General features: G+C 45.8%; 1 protein-coding gene across 2 annotated transcripts in view; it reads left to right on the forward strand.

The window, feature by feature from the left end:
- SPTBN5 (spectrin beta, non-erythrocytic 5) overlaps positions 1–24,946 on the forward strand; it is a 143,937-nt gene that overhangs the window by 26,210 nt on the left and 92,781 nt on the right. For both annotated transcript variants that reach the window (XR_006174251.2, XM_024106610.3), the window contains exons 16-27: positions 2,406–2,576; positions 3,029–3,193; positions 3,816–4,042; positions 6,232–6,418; positions 7,585–7,785; positions 9,273–9,389; positions 10,811–10,974; positions 12,649–12,781; positions 16,803–16,948; positions 18,735–18,849; positions 21,242–21,352; positions 22,751–22,930. Coding sequence is in view for 1 of the 2 variants with exons in the window: in XM_024106610.3 (XP_023962378.2) it covers positions 2,406–2,576; positions 3,029–3,193; positions 3,816–4,042; positions 6,232–6,418; positions 7,585–7,785; positions 9,273–9,389; positions 10,811–10,974; positions 12,649–12,781; positions 16,803–16,948; positions 18,735–18,849; positions 21,242–21,352; positions 22,751–22,930 (1,917 nt within the window). In the remaining variant the exon portion in view is untranslated. The remainder of the gene's footprint in view (positions 1–2,405; positions 2,577–3,028; positions 3,194–3,815; positions 4,043–6,231; positions 6,419–7,584; positions 7,786–9,272; positions 9,390–10,810; positions 10,975–12,648; positions 12,782–16,802; positions 16,949–18,734; positions 18,850–21,241; positions 21,353–22,750; positions 22,931–24,946) is intronic.

Consider the following 24,946-nt stretch of genomic DNA (forward strand, 5'->3'; position numbering starts at 1 on the left):
TGGAATGTCAGGAATGGTATTTGGGCTTCCCACCATGGAGCTGCATGGTCATAATGGTGGGTCACCATTCAATTTTCTGCTTGAAATCTGAGTCTTCATTGGTTACTGAAAGCAGTGGGGTAGGAAATATTGTCCAAAGGAGGAAACACAGATATTACATTAGGGCTGCAAAAGATTGTTCAAGTCTGTCAGCAATCCAGGATTGTGATCCATCAATGCAGGATGCTGATTATTTAAATTGTCTTTCATACTAAAAGAAACTGGACTTTCCAACACTTAGATAAAATAAGGACCGAATATTTACTGAGGGAGTTCTCAGAATCCACTGCAAAGTAGAACAGGAGTACTTGTGGCACCTTAGAGACTAACAAATTTATTAGAGCATAAGCTTTCGTGGACTACAGCCCACTTCTTCGGATGCATATAGAATGGAACATATATTGAGGAGATATATATACACACATACAGAGAGCATAAACAGGTGGGAGTTGTCTTACCAACTCTGAGAGGCCAATTAATTAAGAGAAAAAAAAAACTTTTGAAGTGATAATCAAGATAGCCCAGTACAGACAGTTTGATAAGAAGTGTGAGCATACTTACAAGGGGAGATAGAATCAATGTTTGTAATGGCTCAGCCATTCCCAGTCCTTATTCAAACCGGAGTTGATTGTGTCTAGTTTGCATATCAATTCTAGCTCAGCAGTCTCTCGTTGGAGTCTGTTTTTGAAGTTTTTCTGTTGTAATATAGCCACCCGCAGGTCTGTCACTGAATGACCAGACAGGTTAAAGTGTTCTCCCACTGGTTTTTGAGTATTTTGATTCCTGATGTCAGATTTGTGTCCATTAATTCTTTTGCGTAGAGACTGTCCGGTTTGGCCAATGTACATGGCAGAGGGGCATTGCTGGCACATGATGGCATATATCACATTGGTAGATGTGCAGGTGAGCGAGCCCCTGATGGTATGGCTGATGTGATTAGGTCCTATGATGATGTCACTTGAATAGATATGTGGACAGAGTTGGCATCGGGGTTTATTACAAGGATAGGTTCCTGGGTTAGTGGTTTTGTTCAGTGATGTGTGGTTGCTGGTGAGTATTTGCTTTAGGTTGGGGGGTTGTCTGTAAGCGAGGACAGGTCTGTCTCCCAAGATCTGTGAGAGTAAAGGATCATCTTTCAGGATAGGTTGTAGATCTCTGATGATGCGCTGGAGAGGTTTTAGTTGGGGGCTGAAGGTGACAGCTAGTGGTGTTCTGTTATTTTCTTTGTTGGGCCTGTCTTGTAGGAGGTGACTTCTGGGTACTCGTCTGGCTCTGTCAATCTGTTTTTTCACTTCAGCAGGTGGGTATTGTAGTTTTAAGAATGCTTGATAGAGATCTTGTAGGTGCTTGTCTCTATCCGAGGGATTGGAGCAAATGCGGTTATATCTTAGAGCTTGGCTGTAGACAATGGATCGTGTGGTGTGTCTTGGATGGAAGCTGGAGGCATGTGGGTAAGTGTAGCGGTCAGTAGGTTTCCGGTATAGGGTGGTATTTATGTGACCATCGCTTATTAGCACAGTAGTGTCCAGGAAATGGACCGCTTGTGTGGATTGATCTAGGCTGAGGTTGATGGTGGGATGGAAATTATTGAAATCATGGTGAAATTCCTCAAGGGCTTCTTTTCCATGGGTCCAGATGATGAAGATGTCATCAATGTAGCGCAAGTAGAGTAGGGGCGTTGGGGACGAGAGCTAAGGAAGCGTTGTTCTAAGTCAGCCATAAAAATGTTGGCATATTGTGGGGCCATGCGGGTACCCATAGCAGTGCCGCTGACTTGAAGGTATATATTGTCCCCAAATGTGAAATAGTTGTGGGTGAGGACAAAATCACAAAGTTCAGCCACCAGGTTAGCTGTGACATTATCAGGGATACTGTTCCTGATAGCTTGTAGTCCATCTTTGTGTGGAATATTGGTGTAGAGGGCTTCTACGTCCATAGTGGCCAGGATGGTGTTTTCTGGAAGATCACCGATGGATTGTAGTTTCCTCAGGAAGTCAGTGGTGTCTCGAAGATAGCTGGGAGTGCTGGTAGCGTAGGGTCTGAGGAGAGAGTCTACATAACCAGACAAGCCTGATGTTAGGGTGCCAATGCCTGAGATGATGGGGCGTCCAGGATATCCAGGTTTATGGATCTTGGGTAGCAAATAGAATACCCCTGGTCGGGGTTCTAGGCATGTGTCTGTACAGATTTGTTCCTGTGCTTTGTCAGGGAGTTTTTTTAGCAGATGGTGTAGTTTCTTTAGGTAATCCTCAGTGGGATCAGAGGATAATGCAAATAATAATAATAATGCACTACTGCAAAGTAGTGTCCTTGAGTCTTTGTACAATTAGGAGTTAAATATATTTAATCCTAACTGTCCCTAATAGGAGTTCAACCGTGATGTTGCTGAGCAGCTGATATGGATGGAAGAGAAGTACAAGATTGCATCAGATGAGTCCTATCGTGACCCAACAAATATCCTGCGCAAACTGAAGTGGCATGAAGCTGCTGAGAAGGAAATGATGGCAAACAAGAAGCACTTTGCAGAGCTGATAATGGTGAGGGTGGAATCATTGTTGGATAAGGTTTATCAACTTGGCCAGTGTTTGATAGGTTTGGTTCTATTTGCATAAAACAGCAGTGGCCAACACAGCCAGTTGCACCACAAATACGTCTTTGATTAAGTGATGGTCTTGATTACTTTTTAACACTAAGTTTGCAAATCTTAGCATGGCAAGTAAAGGTGTGATGGGGTGCAGACAAATTATATACAGTGAGGGAGTTATTACTTTGGTTATTTTCCTGTAATAGTGGAAATTTCAGAGGGGGCTCAGCAATGTGAATCATTCCACCGTCATTGTTTTTCGGTATTGTAGGCTTGGTATAGGAGAAAGCTTAGTGCTGCATGGTATTAATTGGAAAGAAACAAGCACAAGTATCAAAGTTGTTAAGATTAGCATTGATTGTGCCCCTTTTTGAGACCTTTGAATAATAAAATATATTTCCCCAGACTGGAAATCAGCTGATTCAAGATGACCATTATGCTGCAGATTCTATCTGGAACAAGATGTCAGAGCTGAAGAAGAAGTGGGAGAAATTGTACAACAAAATGATAGAGCGAGGAGACAAGCTGAGACAGGCTGGACAGCAAGAACAGCTCATGGAACTCCTCCAGGTCAGGTGGTGATTGATTTCAGTGGGGGAGGACTGGACTGATCTGTTGCTCTCCATGTTGTCAGTTGCCACAGAAAGTTCATCACAAAGATCAGGAAACAGAGTAGCCCCTGAGGATGCCATCCTGTTGAAGACTAAATTTTAGATTTTCCCAGCACCAAAGGAATAATTGTCACATAGGGAGTTTTATATGGCCTCAGCATACCAAGGATCCTAAGCTTGTAGGAGAATGGAGTGAGAAAGACACTAGGCTATGAAGCTGTGCACTACCATCATTTAAGGGAACTCTTGTGGTGGTGCAACTACAGTTGTGGATCTCTGAGTGTTAAGATATTTTAAAATATTTTGTCATTTGAAATATTTCAAGGGTTAGATTTTGGGAAATCTGTTTAAGAGGCTGGGACAGGGATAGCCATGTGGAAAAAATGTACACATCAACATGTTCCAGAAAGATGTCTCAACTTTAGAGAGCCCTCCCTATTATTCTACTGAGAAAAGATTTGCAAAGCACCGTGTAGAATGCAGGGAGCCTTCTTCTGGAAAGGCCTGAGTGGAGGAGGACAAGTGGAAGAAAGCCCATACGGCAAGGTCTGAGCTAGCTCGTGTTCATCTGCTCCTTGTAGGATGCAAAAAAGAAGATAGAAAAGATTGAGAAGGTTCTTCAGGATGCAGAGATGGGCCATGACCTGCGCTCCAGCCGTGATCTGCTCAAGCAGCACAGTCAACTGGAAAAGGAGACGGGGGAGTTGGCTGAGAAAATGAACTCCATTGTGTCCTGTGCCAAGAAAATGGCAACCAATCACTTTGACTCCCAGAAGATTCTGGATGAGACGCAGAAATATCTGGAAAGGTGAGCAGGTGTTCTCTCGGTTGTTGGGAGAAAAGAATTAGTGGCAGAGCTGGGAACAGAACTTTGGTTCTTGATTCCTCATCTCCTGTTCTAACCACTAGAAAAGCCAGCCAGGCATTCCTTCTGCTACAAGCTTCTGCCACAAAACTATGCTAACACACTTCAGTTTTACAGCTCCCTGCTCCCCAGCCTCATGTTCTGCTAATGACCCTCAATCTTAATCTGCGACACTCCTGCCATTCCAGTCCTTGGCTTCCTAGCCGATCCTACCAACTTCTTGCTAAAGTGTGAGGTGGTCCAACATTTAATAGGAACTAGGTTCAGACCATTACAACTCATTTTGCTTGTGAACTAAGACTGATTTAAACCAAGTCTCCAAAAGTGAATCTCATTCCCCCTCTCCAATACACTAATTTAAAACAATAATGTCAAAAAGTAAATTCCAGTTTCCTGTATTCCCAACGCAGGCTAAGATGGAGCAGAATTGATTGTTTAGAGAGGGTGTTAAACTGTACTCCTGCTTCCTAAATCTGCTTGCAGAGCTGGATTAAAGTATTTTAGGACCCTGTGCACTGTGGTAATTGGGGGCCTGCCATAGTTGGGTAGGTGTTCCTGGGAGGTTGGGGGTTGGGTCCTGCCCCCTGAGGTGGGAGGCCTTGCAGGGGGGAATTGTGCTCAGCCTGCAGTCACTCTACCGTGCCTCCTGTCCTACAGGGCTGGTCCCAGTCTCCACTCTGGCCCATTGGCTCTTGCCACAACATGCAGGCAGAGCCCTCCCCCTGTGATGCTCTGCCCCCTTCATGGCCCTGGATGGTTGTTGTTTTTTTTCTGGGTATGTGGGTTGGTTGGTTTGTTTTTAACCCTGTCATCAGACTCCCTGAGTTGGGGGCCCTGTGCAAGCACACCGACTGCACACTGATTAATGTAGGATTGTCTGCAGGGGCAGCAAGTTATATGGGCCCGTGGTGCCCATGCTCCAGCAATGTTCAGGGCCCGGGGGCCCAGCTCCACCAATGTTCGGGGCCGGGTCTTTCCCCCGGCCCCACACGCCTCCCCCGCATGCCTCCCCCAAGCGACCCTGCCTGTGCCCTGGGCAGCATGCGGCAGCCCCCTGCAACTCTGCGCTGTGCTCTGCCCTGCCAGCTCCCAGCATCCACTGCCACTGCAGGGTCCTAGTGCTCCCTGCCCCCCCCACTAGTGTCAGGGCAGGCTGACCCAGGCTGACCCTGACCCTGCCCTTTCCCCTCTGACCGACGGACCCTTCCCTTTTCCGGCGGGACCCTTCACCACCACAGGGGGCCATCGCACCTGCAGTCACTGCTCCTGCCCCACGCTGGGAAAGGGGCAGCCCCATCCCACACCCCCAGTGAGGCTAAAGTGAGGGGCAGCAGCATGGGAGGAGGCGCACGCATGATGGCAGCCCCCCTCCCCCAGCACCCACCACAGGGGAAGTGAGGGGGCTTTCTGGACCTGAGAGGGGCCCTAGGAGCACGTGCAGTGACCGTGGTGTGAGGTGAGTGTGCTGCCGTGGACGAGAGCGGGGTCCCTCCACCAGAGCTTGCTGCTACCAGCGGGGAAAGAGCTGGGTGGAGTCCTCCTCTCTGGCTCCAGCCCCGGGGCAGCATGCCTGCACCCCAAACTCCTCATCCCCAGCCCTGCCCCATCCCAGAGCCTACATCCCCAGCCAGAGCCCTCACACACACCCCGCACTCCAACCCTCTGCCCCAGCCCTGAGCACCCTCCTGCACAGTGAATACCTCATCCCCAGGCCCACCCTCCAGACCCCCACTCCCCAACCCTCTGCCTGAGCCCCGCCTACACCCCAAACCCCTCATCACCAGCACCACCCCAGAGTCCTCACATTTTACATTATTTTAAAAAATATATATCGACTTACAAGGCAGATGTGTGGGGGTGAGACTTGGACCATTCTGGGCACCACCAAAAATTATACAAACCTGCTGCCCCTGCCTGCCTGCTCTCCTTTGTAATGTGTACACTTACATATCTGTATGTAAGTTATGTGATACGGTATGCCAAGAGCAGCCCTACTGAGAAGGCATTCTGTATGTGTACAGGACCAGCCAGGCGAATGTAGTAGCATGGGAAAGTGTCTGGCCTGTCACAGCCTGCATTGCAGGATCACAGGTGACTCTGGAGATAACTCCACTTTAACATCTGATCCTCAGATTTGAGTCTTTGCAGGTGCCTCTTGATGAGAGGCACCAGCTGCTGCAAGCAACAGTGGATCTGTATCAGTTCTACCATTACTATGACATGGAGATGAATTGGATCAGTGAACGATTGCTCATTGCCAACTCCACCAACTGTGGCAAGTCCTTGGATATGGCTCAAAGCCTGCTGCACAAACACAAGGTAACTCCTTTTGGTTACCCCTTCTATAGGTGTCATGGGAGCAAAGAGTATATCAGACCCCCCAGCCCCCACACCTAGAAACCCACAGCTACACATTTCCCTTTTGCCACCCAGAATGCCATTACAAACGAGCCCACTAAGCAGAAGGAGACAACTGTTATTAAAGCTAAACTCTCCCTGGCATGCAGTCCCTAGAACTCGGTATTTCATAGAATATCAGGGTTGGAAGGAACCTCAGGAGGTCATCTAGTCCAACCCCCTGCTCAAAGCAGGACCAATCCCCAGACAGATTTTTGCCCCAGATCCCTAAATGGCCCCCTTAAGGATTGAACTCTCAACCCTGGGTTTAACAGGCCAATGCTCAAACCACTGAGCTATCCCTCCCCCAGCACTGTCACTGACAGTATTTGACACTGTCCCAGTTAAGTAATTCCAATAACTTGAGACATGCATATGATCCAGCCATATAATGGAGGATTTTCAGAGTGAATTTCTGATGAAACTGAAGTATCTATCAATTCCTGCAGAAATCATTCTTCTCACAGGATTATGAGGAAATCACTAGTTTTCCATTAAAAATTCTTAGACTGATACATTACACACTAAATATAATGAATGATTTTGCTCTTGTCTGGGTGGAATACTTCTGCTATTCCTTGCTTGTATGTGTTTTAGCTATATAATTACTGTTCTCATCAGGGAGTTAGTGTCAGAGGGACATGAATGCACACTGCAGTCTCCAGGACAACATAAAACAGATATTTAAACTTCACTCTAGTGCTATGACTGACACAAAAACTTTTGAAGACAGCAGTGTAACAGTGTAATGACAGTTTAACAGAGTAAGATTTCTGTGGAATTTGATTTGTGGTTTTTAGTTGACTTTCACAGATATCTGTTAGCCCTGCTGTTTTCTAGCAGACAGCATCATGTTAATGAGCTAGACTCCAATGTACATGTTCCTCTTCTATTGCCAACAGAAGGTTGCATTTTGGTAGGTTGCCCCCAGAAGCAGCTCATTTGAAGGGAGCATCTAGATAGAGAAACACTGTGTCTTGCACACTATGTGCACCCCTCTAATTTCCCACTTCAGACCGCTTTGTTCCACTTTCTTGCATACTGTCCTGCCCTCACTTACTCTTATCTCCCTCCCTCCCACTCCCTAGGAATTACAAGCAGAAGTGAATGCCCACAAACAGCAAGTTCAGAGGGTGTTGGAGAATGGAAAGACTATGATTGGGTGCAAGCACTCTTCATTTCAGAGAATAAAGGAGAAATGCCAGGAGCTCAGCAACAGCTGGGTGGAGTTGGAGAAGGCATGTGAAGAGAGGTTGAAGCAGCTGCAGCATTCTGTTGGCTTCCAGCAGGTATGGGTTACAGCAAAGTGACACCAACTTTTTTTTCGGGCTAAGAGGAGAACAAAGTGATTTACACAAAAAGCAAATCTGTTTTAAGATCTCAGACCATTAGGGCTGAGATTCGTTTCCTCCACATAAAGCCAGAGCAATGTGGATGGTGGGCACTGGGCAGTGTTAGGGAGGTGGGTCAGGATGCAGCGCTGTAGCAATGTCTCCTATCGGAAATTGGTATTCTAGTCTCTTGGAGAACTAGCTACAGCCTTGCTCCACCACTCGCTCGGTGAGATAGGACAACTGGATCCATATCATTACAGATCTTCTGGTTCCTACCTGGTCTGCTCCTATTTCACCATCATCTCTGCCCTCCTCTCCAGTCTGTGGGCCTTATCCCAAACCCTCTGAAATCACTGGAGGGAATTCCTTTGACTTCAATGGGATTTGGATCAGGCCCTATGTATAACAGATCCCCTTAATGGTGCACCTGGGGTACACATGTTCCCCTTACTAGCCACTTGGATTGGCAGTATCCACACACAGCCCCAAATTGGGGTTTAAGTGGGACAGAGGGCCTTAAACTGGCCCTCCATATCAGAGTAAATTTCACCCTAACAAAATAGGGGCCAAAGTTTCAAAGGCAAGCATTTAAAAATGAGCCTGTTAAAAATTGCACAAGAATACTCTTCTGGCTAATCCAGATTTTCTGTCATAAATGGGTAATTAGCAGGGCAGTAACCCAGTTTGCATATACATTTTTTACACAAAGGTGCCTGCACAAAGTTTGCTGGTGCACCTCAAGCACTTGCCATTGATAATCTGGCCACATCTGTGTCTCATTTTCCCCACCTGTGAAAGAGGTATAACACTTCGCCTTCATGGTAGAGGTGTTATGAGGCCCTATAGTATTTATAAAGTACTTTGATCTCCTCAGAAAAGGGGAGTATATAAGTGCAAAGTTGGTGTTATAGAGTGCCAGGCACTAACAGTGAAAAGGTCAAGTGAAAACATCAAATATTGGATACTGATGTGAAGGGAAAGAACTGGGACACCCAAAATTAATTCTAGGGGTTTAATACCCTAAAAAAGGCCTTTCTTAAAACAGAGATCCACCAATTCTGGCCTTGTCCTTTTGCACAATATTTGATACAACAGTGTGTCTAAGATCGTGCTAGTATATTGCAGGCAGTAACAATAAAACCAGTTCCTGTAGCTTAACTTGCTATCTGAAAGAGCATCTTCTCAGGTAAGGGGGCTAAAAGCTAATCCTTTGTGCCCCTGCACCTATTACTGAGCACAAATGGTGCTCACACTGGTCTGAGAACCCTGCAGCCTAGAATATGTGGAAATAGTGAAGATCGTGATATTGTCCAGAACTGAATTTCTTGAGATTGACCCCAGAGGAACAGTTGATTTTATAGTGCAATCTGCAGCTAGAATGCATCAGATTGAAGGAGAGACATTAACATTATGAAGGAAATAACTGTTTTTTTAATTGGTAGTTTTTACTGAATACCTCAGACCTGGAGACTTGGGTATCAGAAAAGCTTCCATTTGTGACCAGCAAAGACTATGGCAAAGATGAGGCTGCAACTCTGAAACTCCTCAAGAAACACAAGGTAACTGAGCGTTATTGCCCAGGTAATTATTCTTGAGGAATGTAGCATGGACTGTTCAGAGACTACAGTGGTCCTTCCTAGTCAGTCATGGGAGCCTGCTTGGGACAAACTGTAGGAAAGATCCTGACTTAAAGGGTTTGGAGATTGAGTGTCTGTCTTTGGAGAAGACTGGCTCTTATAGATAAAGCAATGGTGTAATGGCAAAATTTTCTTGGTCTTTGTGTGTCATTCCTTGGAATAGCAGAGTCTAGGAGTGCCACAGAGATAGTGCACAGGCCCTGGGAGTAAAATAAATGTCTCACGTTGTTTAACACCATTAACTCTGACTGATTAAAAAGCGGTGATGCAGGCTGCTGAGGACTTCTCAGTCTCTCTCAACTGAAAGTATGTTCAGGATGTTGAGGGCAAGGGCTATAAAGCAAGGGACTGGGGGAATGCAGGGACCATCTGTTCTTTAACAGGGACATAAATAACTTTTCACCCCCAAATCCAGTTCTGGGTGGTAGAAGTTTTAAAATGAATGAACATATAGAATAACGTCTCTCACTCCAAAGGAAGCTGGGCCATTCATCCCATGCCATTTTACACACACTGAGCATGAAAAGGATCTTTTTCAGATTTATGGGTGGAAAAATATTTTCTCTGTGTACCTTTAGAAATCAGTTCATTACTCTTTCTTTCCCCTAGTTCAGTGGTGGGCCGCATGCGGCCCAGCAGGTTGCAGGTTGCCCACCACTGCCCTAGTTGGTTTTCCCAAAAGTTAGTGTCAGGGAAGGCTTCCTTCCTAAGCAGTGCCTGCTTAAATTCTCTATGGTGCAGCATGGTCTGCCAAATCGTCTGTCTGAAGTTTTGTAGTGCTCTGATCAACAAGTTTTGTACTAGTCTGACTATCTAGAGGATTTTTTTTATTATTTTCAGTTGCTTGAAACTGACGTGTCTGCAATTCAGGACTGATTTGTCTGTGTGGATTCACACTAATCCCTGGATCAGTAGTGCAAGGACAAATTCAATGTACTGTTGCATCTGGAAAGAGCTTGACTTGGAAACCAAAACTGAGAGATCTGGAGTCTCATTTCTGTGAGCCAAAGCACCAACTATGTCCTGCTGTGCAGTATTTAGTCACAAAGGGAGATAGGGATGCCCTGCTTTGCTCCAGAGCTGAAAACAGAGATAGATTAGTCATTATTCTGGGAATATCTTTCCCTTTCCAGCCATGTTTATTTGCCTCGGCGTTGTATTTTTTCTGAAAAAGTTAGTAAACATATTAACTAAGAACGTTTGTGTCAGGGAAAGCCCATATCCTGCTTTGGAAATCTGGGCTTCTCCTTTTGGTGCCTCACAGGGTATGGCTGAGGCCGCTTCCAAGGTTAATGGACTGTAGATGCTGGATAACTTACTCAGCTATTTTTTCTTGCTATCAGGCATTGGAACACGAAATTGAGGTTTACAAGAATTTGATGCTAGAGCTCGGCAAAACGGCCAAAACCCTTCCTCTCCCCGGCTCCATCCAGTTTGATGAGGTTGATGCCCCACAGGAACAAGTTCACTCTAAGCTCCGGGAGTTCCTGGAGCTGGCCACAGCAAGGTATGGGCTAGAAAAATAATTGTCTCTGCTAACTCCCTCTTCTGGGTCCCTTAATGCATCCTGGGTTTGATTCAAAAGCCATTGCAGGCAATGGAGTCTTTCCATTGATCTCAATGGGCTTTGATCATGTCCCATATCTCTTCTATCTGTTTCATGTGAGCTCTCCAGGAAATGGACTGTCTATATTTGTATCCTGTGCAGTACTGAGGTGCTACACAAATAATAATAAAAAAGGAGCTCTGTACATTTGTTGCACCTAAGCTGTTCAATAAGATTTTTTTACTATTGAAGATACTAATTCCTCTCATTTCCCCTTTTCTGTTCTTCATCCTCGGGCAAAGTGATTTTGAATGCTTGATTATCTCACATACTTACTCATCTGCCTGCTTGTTGGAGTCTAACTTCAGAGGTGGAACAAAGGAATTGCATTTCTGGAAGTGGTGCCTATTGTTTTCTTGGTGTGTTACCCAAATGGACAGATGTAATGATAGAATTACACCTTCCCTTAAGTCTGAGGATTTGTTAATTCAAGAGGGCTTTCATCCTTTAATATTAATCACTTCCCCCATTTATGACTACATGCTCAAAACCAAGAGAGCTGGATTATGCCTAAGATTTTTAGACTCTCCAAATTTAGTGCTAGGAAGAAGCAAATATATACCTGAATTGTTTAATTTCTTGCCCTACAGAAATGTCATTCAGAGAGAGGCCAGGAAGTTCGTAAGATTAGTAATGAGACAAGCTTAGTTGAAAGTTGGAATTTACAGAGGCACAGGAAATTCTGATACTTCAACAATTGTTTTCAGCCTGATTCCTCACAAAAAAGTCGAAATATTGAAATTGTTCATGAAATGGAAAGTTCAGAAAAAAATTAATTCAGAGATGTCACAATATTTGGTTTTGGTGTGATGGGCTGAATAGCAATGTTTTGTTTGGTCTCATTTTGACATTGAACTGTGTCAGCCTGAGCTGCTCATCCATGCTTCTCCTCTTCACTGGCTGGACTATGTCTCCCAGGATGCACAGTTGTGATTCAACTAGAGGAGAGACAGCAGTGCATCACAGGGAGATTTATCTTCAGGAAGAACACCAAATATTGGGAGACTTGCAATAAAGTCCCAAGAGTTGGGGTAACACTGCCATTTCTCCTGAACATTTCCACGGTTCTGGTTGGTCAGGCACATGAACAGCTGGAAAGTTGGTATATTTTATCTCTACCTCCTCCTTAAAAGATGTTTGACTGTACTACAAGAGACCTAAACAGCGAATTGTGGGAATGTTGCTTGTTGGGCAACATTAGCAGAGCTACATAAGGTGGTTTTCCCAGCACTTGCCTCACTGAGCCTCACTCTATGTAGTGTGGGTTTCCTTCTCACTTTCGTAAGTATCTCATTTATCTTTAGAAATAAAAATGATCAGGAAAACGTGGAGGGAATTCTCCTGTGCTGTCACAGAGCAAAGCTCAGTTAGCCAGTGTTGGAGAATGGTAGAGAGGCTGACAGAGCTACAGGCTACCATCCTTCAAACTTGATTTCCAGTCTTTGGGGTTATTGTGAGAACTCTCAGATTGAACCTAGTTTTCTTTCTTGGAGAGAGCCCCTTATTCTCTTCCTTATTCTGTGCATTGTGTAGATATTTATATTCCGCTTTCTCCCTGTTGCTGTCTCTAAACAGAGGGAAGAAGCTAGAGGAGACTCTTGGTCTGCATGAGTATCTGAGGGAGTATGAGGATCTGCAGGACTGGATCAATCAGCAGAGGCAGTTGGCCAGCTCTGATGATTATGGCAGTGATTATGAACATGTCCTGGTGAGTTAATGGTACCAAACACAAGCAAAGTTTACCTGATTTCATACTGTAAAAATGTAAGGTATGGAGTGTGACTGTGTATAAAGAAAAAAAAGTCCTCTGACCACACGCCGCTAGCTATCATCTCACACCCTGCATTTGAACCCATACGGGGTATCATTAAATAATTATGACCCATACTCGATGGTGACCATACCCTGAAAGAAATCTTTCCCCAACACCCTCTCCCTGCCTTCCAACGACCCCCCAAAGCTCTCCAATATCATCATCAGAAGCAAGCTCCCCACAGACTAGGACCCACCAACTCAAAGTGGCACCAGACCCTGCCAGAACAGCAGATGCAAAACCTGCAGACATATTTCTACTGCTACAATGATCCACACCTCCCACAACACACCTTTTAAGATCCAGGGGTCCTACACATGCCTATCACTACATGTGGTGTACCTCAGCTAGTGCACTATACGACCCAATAACCAGACAACCACTTTGCTTTCAAATAAATTCACACAGAAAAATGATAAGACAAAAACACCACATTACCCGTGGACAAACACTTCACAAAACAATCACTCCATATCTGACCTCTCAGTCCTCATCCTCAAAGGAAACCTGCACAACACTATTAAAAAGACACGCCTGGGAGCTTAAATTCATAACTTTGTTAGACATGAAAAATCAGACTGGCTACTAGAGACACTGGATTTATGGCTGATTACAACAATCTATAACCCACTGACCCACCTTTGTCCTCCAACTTCAGAAGTGTTAACTGCCCACTTCACCTTGAATGGTCTCTTGCAACATGTTAACTCCTTATGCTAAACAATTTATTTCACCTTGTGTTTAGCGGTGACACTCTGAGTACCTTTCCCAGACCTAAATCAGAGCTCTTGTGTAAGCTTGAAAGCTTGTCTCTTTCACCAGCAGAAGTTGGTCGAATAAAAGATATTACCTCATCTACTTTGCTCCATAAAGTATGACCTAATGAAAATCATGACAGTAGTATGGGTGGGGGTAGAAGAGAGGAGAGGAATGAATGTGATAAAATAAGGAATAATGCTGATCAAAAGAAAATGCAAACGAGCTAATAAAGGGAAATGTAACATCGCTTAGAAAATAAAATAGTTTCATTGGCTGTAACAGGCTGGCAGAGTTGATTAACACGTCCACCCTGTTAACAGAGGAGCTGGCTGAAAAAGAGCTAAGCGATGCTGACTTACTGCGGCAGCTGACTCCTGGCAAAAGAGGTTGGGAATAGCCCTCAGAGGAAGGGGAGAGTGAAATGAGCTAGGCCTGAGAAGAAGGTTTACATCAGATTTGTGAAGCAAGCCTGAGGGGAAGGCTTCATATGGGAGGGTTTTCTGTATAACTGTTCAAAACTATTTGGTGTGAGACTTTGTTTTCTGAAACACTGGTATTTTGCATGGCTGACTAAGTTATATTCAATAGGGTTGACCTTGGTAGGAGTGGCCTTCATTCAGTGCCTAGCTGACAGAAGTCTACATCACTGAAAACACCAACACAATTGGCACTGTTGTTGTTAGAGCATGAATTGAATAGACCATGGAGACTGAGCTATGTCCCATCCTAAGGGGGGTTCACTCACCATAACATACCTGTGCTGTACCCTGTTCAGAGAATAAAGAGTGGACTTTGGTCAATCACTGAATTTTATTGTAACGGAAAATTTTCCCAAGGGAAATAACTGAAGCAATAGCATTAAAGGCAGTTATAATTTAGTAACACTTAAGTGCGGAAGAGGTCTTGTGTAGGCCCTCTGCACAAGGATGATGTTCACCATTAGGAGATTACTACTTTAGCGGATAGTCCTAACTGGTATATGGGAGATAGACTAGATGGCTCAGGAGGGATTTCCTAGCCCTAACCGTCAGTCCATGGTTATTTCATTTACATCACACTATTTCATAACATACAGTCCATTCATTACAAGGTTCTCAAAGTGCATCGTGAACATTAATGAATGATTTTCAATTGGTGATGAGCCAGAATTGGAACTCTGGCTCCCACTCCTGCTACAAAAATTTTCAACAGGAGTTTTGAATTTGATTACAGGACTGGATCTGAGCACTATGACTTGGGTCTGTCTCTGTAATGAGCCATACTGGAATACTGAGTACTAAAATGCTTATGCTTTGGGAAATTCAGATTTGGATCCAATCCCAGCACTGAGCATTGTGGCTCAGGTCCACTCTATATTTTGATCACCAGATATTTAAAGTAGTGTCCATTTAGTAGATTTTGGTCACAAATATTAGTGGGTAGACACTTAACTACCTATCTTCATCTGCCATTGAAGTCTGTAGGAGCTGCTGGGTGCTCACCACTCTTGAAAATTAGACCATTCATTTAGGCCACTCATTTTATATACCCATTTTTAAAAAATCTTGGCTTGTGCTAGGGTTACCATTCGTCCGGATTTCCCCGGACATGTCCTCCTTTTCGCGCTAAAAATAGCGTCCGGGAGGAATTTGTAAAGCACTCACAATGTCCGGGATTTCCCCCCTCCCCCGGCAGACAGAGCGAGCGGCTGGGAGGGCTGCAGGAAAGTCCCGGGCTGGACTCCTGAGCAGCTGGAGAGGAGCCGGAGCCGCCCTGCATTCTGAGTTGGCCTCTCCTGCAACCCGGTCCGGCAGCACTGTGCAGGGCCAGGGACCGGGTTTTGTTGCGCTGGGGAGCGCAGCCATGTGTCCGGCTGGCACAGAGCCCAACACCCTGTTCTGAGCAGCAGGGTAAAGGGGCCAGAGAGGTTCTGGAGGGGGCAGTCAAGAAACGGGGGGGAGGCTTTTTGGGGGGGGGGTGGAGAAAGTTTTGGGCAGTCAGGGTACAGGTAGGGGGTAGGGTCCTGGGGGGCAGTTGGGGGGGGTCTTAGGAGGGGGCAGTTAGGGGACAAGGAACAGGGAGGCTTAGGTAGGGGGTGGGGTTCTGGAGGGCAGTTAGGAGCAGGGGTCCCAGGAGGGGGCAGTCAGGGGACAAGGAGCGGGGGGGTAGGGGGCTGGGAGTTCTGGGGGGGGCTGTCAGGGGGCAGGAGTGGGGAGAGGGATCGGAGCAGTCAGGGGACAGGGAGCAGAGGGGTTTAGATGGGTCGGGAGTTCTGGGGGGGGATGTCAGGGGGCAGGAGTGGGGAGAGGGATCGGAGCAGTCAGGGGACAGGGAGCAGAGGGGTTTAGATGGGTTGGGAGTTCTGGGGGGGGGCTGTCAGGGGGCAGGAGTGGGGAGAGGGATCGGAGCAGTCAGGGGACAGGGAGCAGAGGGGTTTAGATGGGTTGGGAGTTCGGGGGGGGGGGCTGTCAGAGGGTGGGGAGTGGTTGGATGGGGCGTGGGAGTCCCAGGGGTCTGTCTGGGGGTGGGGGTGTGGATAAGGGTTGGGGCAGTCAGGGGACAAGAGGCAGGGAGGCTTAGATAGGGAGTGGAGTCCTGGGGGGCAGTTAGGGGCAGGGGTCCCAGGAGGGGGCAGTCAGGGGACAAGGAACGGGGGGAGGGTTGGGGGTTCTGGGGGGGCGGGAAGTGGGAGGGGCAGGGGCGGGGCTCCTCCCGTCCTCTTTTTTGCTTGCTGAAATATGGTAACCCTACTTGTGCAAAATTGTGTCCACAAACAAGGAGGCTGGACTGAGGCGGACTGAAAATCTAGCACTGAATATACATTTGTATTCATACCTTACGTGTATATTATTTAATAATATGAACTCAATTCAATTTTCATTGTATGTTTGATCAGGTGTCCAGTTATTTTTTATTTTGGGATGCTTCTACCATTTGCAACATGCTCTCTGCGTCTATCTGCATTGTAGAGCTAGCAGCATTCTTTCATTTTTCTAGCTAATCTATAGACCCTGTTGGTCTTTTGGAGCAAAATTACAGTCAAGCTTCATCTCCTTAAGATCACCTGCCAATTGCCTGCCGTTAGGCTATATTCGGTAGGCAGCTGAGCAGATATCCACGTGGAACAGTAGCTTCCCAAACCAAGTCTGATCCCTGTTTTTTGTTCCTCTTTCAAAAGCATCTTTGTGCCAAATATGATACGTTCCAGCACCAGATAGAAATGGCTGCCAAGAGAGTTGCAGCTTGCCAGCAGCTGGCAGAGAACTTGCTGGACCATGGGCATTCGGAATCCAGAGAGATCCGGCAGAGGCAGAAGGAGCTACGGTAAGAGACTAGCACTGGCTATTTCCTTTATTCTTCTTTCAGTTCCTACCTCAGGGGACCAAATGGGAAGAGATCCAGGAAAGTGGAAGACATGCCCACACAATTCATTAGTTAATAAATGTACGCAGTGAGGACCTGAAAGGAGATGTGACTTGTTCTGAAATGACGCCAATGGCAACTTCATTGGCACAGGACAGCCAATATGCCTTGTTCTTAAAAAAAATCATCATAGTATCAGCTTTCTGATTTGGCAGCTTGTGCAGTGGACCAGAGACCTTTAACAAGCAGTATCAGTGAGAGTCCAGTGTCATTTTAAAGGGAATCACTTAACTGGGCTGCTAGGAGGTTAGTTGTGTCTTTATGATCAGGTTGGCGTGGTCAGTGAATAGAGCATTCGACTGGTTCTCAGACCTAGGTTCTCATCCCAGCTCTGCCACTGCCTGCTGGATGATCTTGGGCAAGTCATTTCCCCCCCCCCCCCCCCCCCGTTCCGTGCCTCAGTTTCCCCACCTTTAAAGCGGGGATCCTGAAGCTGATCTCCTTTGTAAAGCACTTTGAGACCTATTGAGAAAAGTGCTATAAAAGAGCTATGTATAATTATTACTGTTCAAATTTGAATTTCTTGGAGGAAAAAAGTCATTGAAGGACAGACTGGACCAGCTGGATCAGATAAAAGCTGTGGTTGAATTGAGCTAAACCAGGCTGGTATTCCACACAGGCACATCATTGCTGTAGAATGTTAGCTTTCACTTAAAAAGAGTAGAGGCCCTGAATTCTCAGTTACACTAAGGCCTCTTTACCCTGCCACCGAGGTGTGAGGGGGCCTTAGTATAAATGAGAATTCAGGACTATCTTGCTATGACTAGTGGTTGTGAAGACAATCTTCCAAACATGACTGGATCTAATGCAGCCTTTCAGAATCTGACAGAGTTAATATCACAGAGAGGTGCGAGCTGCCCCATTCATCTCAGTGCATGGTAACACTGAAGGCTAATAGGGACCATTTAAATGTCAGCATTGTTCGCTATTTCTTTGTTGATTATTTGAAACATCAAGCTGCTCCAGGATTGTGGCTGGAGCTTAAGCAGAGTGACACCACTCTTTTCCCACCTCTCTCTCACGCTCCATCTGTAGTCACACAGACAGATTTAGTTTTTCTAAGCATTCTAAAAAGTTCATGCTTTTCTGTTTGAGTGTGTTCATTCTTCAGGCATGCTCACAAGCCCTCCTTTTATACATACTCTTCTGACTTTGTCATGCTTCTAATTTTACCTCTTAGGCTCTCCCTCTCTGGTTCTCATATTTTCATTCTCCTTTTGTATACTATGATACACATGAGATGGGCCCTTCGCCTACCCCCAAACCAAAATCCAGTCCAGGAAATGTTTAATAGCACCTAAACCATTTGGCTTCAATCATCCTATTACATATTACAAATAAAATGTAAAAAGCCTGCTGTGGCATAAACTGCTCACAAAAATACAGTGCGACTGAGTGGGTGATTTATCCTTTATTTTTGTTGACTGCCTTTCTGCTGCCACCTCCTTTGAATCCTACTATGGCATGTATTGAATAGCCTGCATTTGACTGTGACAGGAACTGTTGTAAGATTGACTCAGTGATGGGAAACTGCCTGCCTGCGTTCAAGGGAATCACCTCAGCCAGGCATGGTGGCTGGAGCCAGAGACTAAACAGGGATCTTTTTAAAATCTTTGCTCCTTCTATTCATCTTATTTGTCTCCATTTCACACCCTTGCATGGTCTGTCTCTCCATGGCCCTTTGCAGGAACTCCTGGGAAGAGTTGTTGCAGATGACCAGGTTACGAGGCGAGCGACTGAAGGATGCAGAGGCAATACACAAGAGTTACCAAGACCTGACAGATGCCCTCACCCACATTGAGGTAAAAATCATGGTGAAAAAACATAGGAGGTGGGTCTTTAATTTCTGCCTAGTGCTGTAAGGGTCTCTAGGACACCCACCATTCCTCCCTTTGGCTTATTGAGTTTCCCTGCAGAAAAGACCCATACCTCACAAGCCACTCTGACCAGAAGTGCTGAAAAAGACTCCTATGGAATCCCTCAAAGACTGAACTTGATCTGCTGTCAGGAGCGGCTGCTGGAGCTGTATAAGTGACTAGACACCTGCTGAGCTTTGTGAGGAGCAAGAGGCTGAAGCTGGACTAAATTGCCTCATATTGCAGCACATGCAGTCATGCTACTTCAGTCCATCAAGCCAGAGTAAAAAGGCTTTATTGTTCACTGCCTCATTGTGCTCCCCTTTACAGCATTGATTCTCTATACATTAGAGAGAATATTTTCCAACAAAAAGGCATCTCCTTAAGTGTGAAACAGAGGAGGAAATCCAACATGGCTTCCAACGAGCAAAGCAGTAGGATTCTGCTACTTTATGAGCTGGATTCTCCACTTACTCACACGGGCATAATTCCGTTGACTTAAATTGAGTTACTCCTGATTTGAACTAGTGTAAGTGAGTGGAGAATCCATCCCCTTATCTCACTAGATACCACCTGGGATTTTGAGAGACTATGTATATGTGTGAATGTATTAATAGTTAATTTTGTGACAAAAATGCTGAATTGAATGCTCTGCAGGCCCAAACTCTTGATTTATCCAAAGGTTAGGGTCAGCCCAGCCAGAGGCAATGTTTCCCTCAGGCTGCCCTGCTAATGGACCTCAATTGTAACCTGGATGTACTGCACCTAAGGTTAGAATGGTCATTGCATAGTTATGACCATTCATTCGTTGGCCTTTCTGCTGAGACTGCTGCCAACAGGTGGCAGTTGTAATGATGGTTTGTATGTTGCCGAAGAAGTGGACTGAGACCCTAAACTAATTACCAATGTCTCTTTTGAGTAGGTCTTCAGGTGCCACTACAAGAGCTATTCAAGGCTTACCCTTGCCACAAGCCTGGTCAGACTTTTATTTCTGTGGGCTGAGGTAGTCATGCATCATAGCACACAGTGCTACTTCTAGTCCATTAGGCTGGCCTAAAAGATATTGTATGCCCCACTGCCTCATTGTGTTTATCTGTCTTTTCTAGAACATTACCAGTTTGCATGTTGAAAAGAATTCTTTGCAACCAAATTTAAGGGATTCTCCAAATTATTTGTTTTAAAATCAAAAGGGTCAGTCCAGTGTAGATCTCAGCATACTTGATGAATTATCTGCTGCTCTATGTGTCTCTGGATACCCCTTGTGTCAGCAGGTCATCTTCCTCTTACTCATGTAATGACCACCTGCATGGGTCTTCAGTAGCCTGTGTATATAGAGCCTTCAGCACTTCAGTACAGATCTCTACCATTTCAGCTAAAGTTACTCCATTAAGTGTAGCAGTAGTAGGCTATTATCCTTTAGTGGACTGACCACAAGAGGAAGCTGTAACACACACTGCCAGTGGGTGATACTCAGATTCCACATAATGTCTTAGGGCCAGATTCTGCCAGCTTTACATTGAGTAATACCTTTGAACAGTCCCTGTGAGAAGTCCTTACTTGCAGACAGGGCTGGATTTACACCTTATGCACCCCTAGGCACAGCATCTTCAGCGCCGCCCCTCCCCCTGCCTACAGCTGACCTTCATGTTTTCCGTAATAAATGAAACAAAACGAAATATAAACACAACTTCCCCGGAAAGGCACGAGACCCTCTGCCATGCACCGCGCTCCCAGCCCGAGCCAGGGCACAGCCCACCCGCCCCAGGCAAGGTGCAAGGGGGGGACTGTACCTCTCCCCAGGGTGAGCAGTTTCCCGGGTGTCTTCCGTTCCTCCTGCAGCCTGGTTTGGCAGCCGTGCTCTGGCTCCGCCCATGCAAGTGAATGGGGCACTGGTCATGCCCTTCCCTCTCCCTCCTCGGCACGGGGCGGAGGCAGTGGGGTGGCCGAGATTGGGAAGGGGCTGGGACACTCCCAGCACCTTCAGCAGCCGCCCTGCCTGGCCATGGCTCACAGCGCCCCCAGGCGGGCTGACTCAGATGCTCACCCTGCTCCAGCCCTACACGCTCAGTGGCCACCAACCCATGCCAGGAACCTGGCCGCCCACAGGGGGGCTGTATGTATTCACTTTTTAACTTTTAACCCACTTTTAACTTTTAGGCACCCCTAGAATGCTGGCGCCCCTAGGCACATGCCTACTGTGCCTAATTGGAAATCCAGCCCTACTTGCAGAGTAAGAAAGGTCCCCTGTAACATGAGTAAAGCTCTCAGAAGTGGACCCTTAATGTTTGTGCCTTGGGGTGTTCATTAAGAAAGCTCCCATTAACTCTTTCCTTTCTAGGAGAAGTCCAAGAGCATCCCTGATGACATTGCTAAGGACATGAGAGGCGCACAGTCCCAGCTACGCAAACATGCGGCCCTTGAACATGAGCTCTTAGGGCATGAGCAGCAGGTGAGATCAGTCACTCACACTCTTTAATGTAACAAAGAGTCCTGTGGCACCTTAAAGATGAAGTGGGCATTCACCCACGAAAGCTTATGCTCTAATACGTCTGTTAGTCTTTAAGGTGCCACAGGACTCTTTGTTGCTTTTTACAGATCCAGACTAACACGGCTACCCCTCTGATACTCTTTAATGTGCAGCCAACAGCCTGGATTCCAAGCCAGCTCCAGCAACACTTTCCCACAATTAACTTGTCTGTCAGAGCCTGGAATGGTCTCCCTCAAAGCCTGCTCTTTCTTTTAATGTCTTTGAGTATCGGCGATAGGTGTGAAGTGGGTGGTTTAAAACATTAAAAACAAGACAGGCTTTATAATTTGGGCTGACTCTGAAATGGGTCAGAGGGTTGGTTCCGATAACCACTTGAAATGGGTGCTTATGCCAGGCTTATCCCTCCTGTCAAAAGCATCCCACTATTCATTGAATGCCTCTCTCATCGGATGACAGAGGCATCCAATGAATAGAGAGATGCTTTTTCCATTGCTGTGCCCTGCAATGGATTCACCAGCTGGTTAGAGGGAGTTATGGAAGAGGAGAGGGAGGTGGGAGCTCACTAGGATAGACTTCAGGAATTCTGACGGGTTTAGGAGGTTGGCGAGAGGAGGGCAAGTTGGGAATATGGGGCTGGGGCTTGTTATACAAACTTTTTAAAAGGCTCAGGTCACGAAAAGTGCTGTTATTCAGACAAAATCCTGTTTTGTCCAAAGAGACATGCTCAGCTCTGGCTGTAAGAAGGAAGTTCATGCAGTTTGTCTCTTGGTAACCTAGTTTGATAAATGCAACATCAGAGTACTGACAATATGTTACATTGAAATTACTAAGGCAGCATACCACTGAAGGGGCAAAGGCCTGACACCTAGACCTTGGGCTCTCCATAAGGAATGGCACACTGGAATTAACCAAACCAGCTGCATGGTATCTTTAAAGGGAAATGAGGCAAGACAAATATCCATAAAGAACCTATCTGTGACTAATCTAAACAGCCCCTATCAAAAACATTGCTCAGCTCTATATGACCCCACGGTGCTGTAGGGACATTTGTTCTCCTGGGATACCCATATCTGACACATCCCTGACCGCCTCCCATCTTTACAAATGGGACAGTGGAAAGAGGAGCTGTGACCTGATGAGACGTTTGCACTGCTGTGACGAACCTCAGCAGACACTGGATGTCACTATTACTCCATGTGACTGTAACTGGCACAGGAGAAAACTTTGTTCTGAAAGTGTAACTTGAATTCTGGTGCCTTGTGCAGTTGATATAGGTCTTGTTATCATTTCTGTGATGCTCACTGGCCCTCCATGACCTTCCCCTTCTTAACCCGCATGATGACTTTTTCCCCTCTGCAGCTGCAGGAGCTGATCGATGCTGCAGATGGCGTGCTGGCCCGGTGCTCTGAGAGACAGGTGGCAGACCTGCAAGCGAAGCAGCAAGCAGTCGTGGAGAACTGGGAGTCCCTGAAGTCTAAAGTGGAACAGCGCAGGGAACATTTGGAACAGGCCTGCAAGCTTTACCAATTTCAAGCAGATGTGAGCACTCCTGCCTTCTGTATTCTGTCTGTTAATGCACAAAGAAATCTGACTTGATGTTATGTGAGCATGAGCATGTGTGTCTAGCACACAGGTTTATGTGACAGAATGTGAGTGCAGACAGGTGTTTGTGCGTGCCATTTGCTAAGTGTATGAGAGCTCAGAGCTGTGAGTGTGTATTAGTAGATGGGGAAATATTGTGCCAGAGTGCAAGGGATGTTCATATACAGACATACATGAGAGTGTATGTTGTGTAGGGCAATTGGCAGAAGTTGACATCAATGTGCAAGTGGAGAAGGAGATAAACCTAATTTTCTCAGAGGGCGAGCACCTGCAAAATCCCACTGAAGTTGATGGTAATCGCTAATGCTCCGCATCTCTGCAAACCAACACCTATCTGTCCATGTAAGAATGAGTATTGATAAGGAAATGGACAAGTGGGTGATTCTGTGGGTGTCATGTGCATGTATATAGGGGAATGGGTGGGTGACAATGGACCATTTCAACATTTTGTTTCTAATCGACAGTTTCAAAACAAAATGTCAATTGGAATCAACTTCGGAAGTTTTTTTGTTTTGACCCAAACCATTTTACTTTTTTCAGTTCTCTGTTTTAATGAGAAAAACTGAAAAATTCAGATTTGGTTGCAAATTAACCAAATATTTTGGGGGATTTCTTTGGTTCAGCCACTGAACTGAAAGATCAATTATTTGCTCAGCTCTATATGACCCCACGGTGCTGTAGGCAGCTGGCACAGAGGATAGCAGACTGCTCTAACCCGCAGCTGAGTTCTGGGTCACTGCCAAATGCCCCCAAGTTCTGGTGAGCACAAAGGGCCACGCTGCTTCCCTTCTTTCTAGCTGTGTTGAGTGCTCTTCGGGGCCATTGAAATTATGTGAAAGGCAGTTGTAGCAAATAAGAGGTGATATTTTTACTTTGTTGATATCTAGATAAAGAGACAGCTGTGTATTCGTTCACTTGTCCTGGTTCATGTTGTGGGTTCTTTTATTTAAAAGAAATCAAATAATCATTATTGTAGAAAGGGACTTCTCCTGGGTTATCTAGTGCTTCCCTCTGCATTGTGTCAGGTTTGATTTCATTGTGACTAAACAGCAGGGCTGGCCCTAGTGACCACAGGTCCTATGACAGCAGAGGGCTCCAAATCTCTGGAGGAACCCTCAGTGGAAGCAGGGTTTAAAGTGGGTTTCATGGTTTAGCAAAGGCCATGAGCACCCATGTGCTGAAGTTTGCATTAGACTCTATGTGGTCTCAGGCTGGCTCTGCTCAAGAGTCTCCTATAGATTGGAGTCTTGTCTGTCCTTGCATATTTCCAGCAATAGTTCAGTAAACCCCTGTGGCTGCTGGTTCATTCCAATGCTCTGAAAATCCCTAGATTTATGGATTTTTCCCCTAACACTTAAATCTCAGTGAGCCTTAGATATTTGCACTGTGTCAAGTGGAATGTCAGTGACTTGAGTGATAGCCAGCCCTGACTCTGAATTACACCTGTGCAAGTTGAAATGAAATCTGCACACATGCACTGAATCGTCCTCCTCAAAAATCATCTTAGTTACTGGTGATGATCACGTACAAATCATGGTCATTGGTCACAGCACCCATTTATAATTGATTAAATTTTCAAAACGAAGCACCTGAGTTACAAGTGCAAAGCATGCAATCATGTATGCAAATGAAGCATTATTATTTATTTTCTGATGTGGAGTTTTAGTACTCTGCAATAGAAGAGCACCCGTGCAATACTCTGGAGGCCTTTGACAATCTGTTTCAAATACACTAATTAACAAACAGACCCATCCATATTCACAAGATCACCTCAGATAGCCCAGGAACAATTTAAATATAACAAAAAGTTAAGTCCTCTTCCCACACAAGCTCCACCAGTGTTCCACGCCCTCCTATTTTTGACAGGAGCACAACCTTTATTGCACTCTCAATGAGAGACCAACAATAAGAGGGCTGGTCGTGGTTCAATCAATTAGGTGCACAAAACTGTGC

This window comes from Chrysemys picta, chromosome 4 (assembly GCF_011386835.1).
Source record: "Chrysemys picta bellii isolate R12L10 chromosome 4, ASM1138683v2, whole genome shotgun sequence".
NCBI classification, from domain to species: domain Eukaryota; kingdom Metazoa; phylum Chordata; order Testudines; family Emydidae; genus Chrysemys; species Chrysemys picta.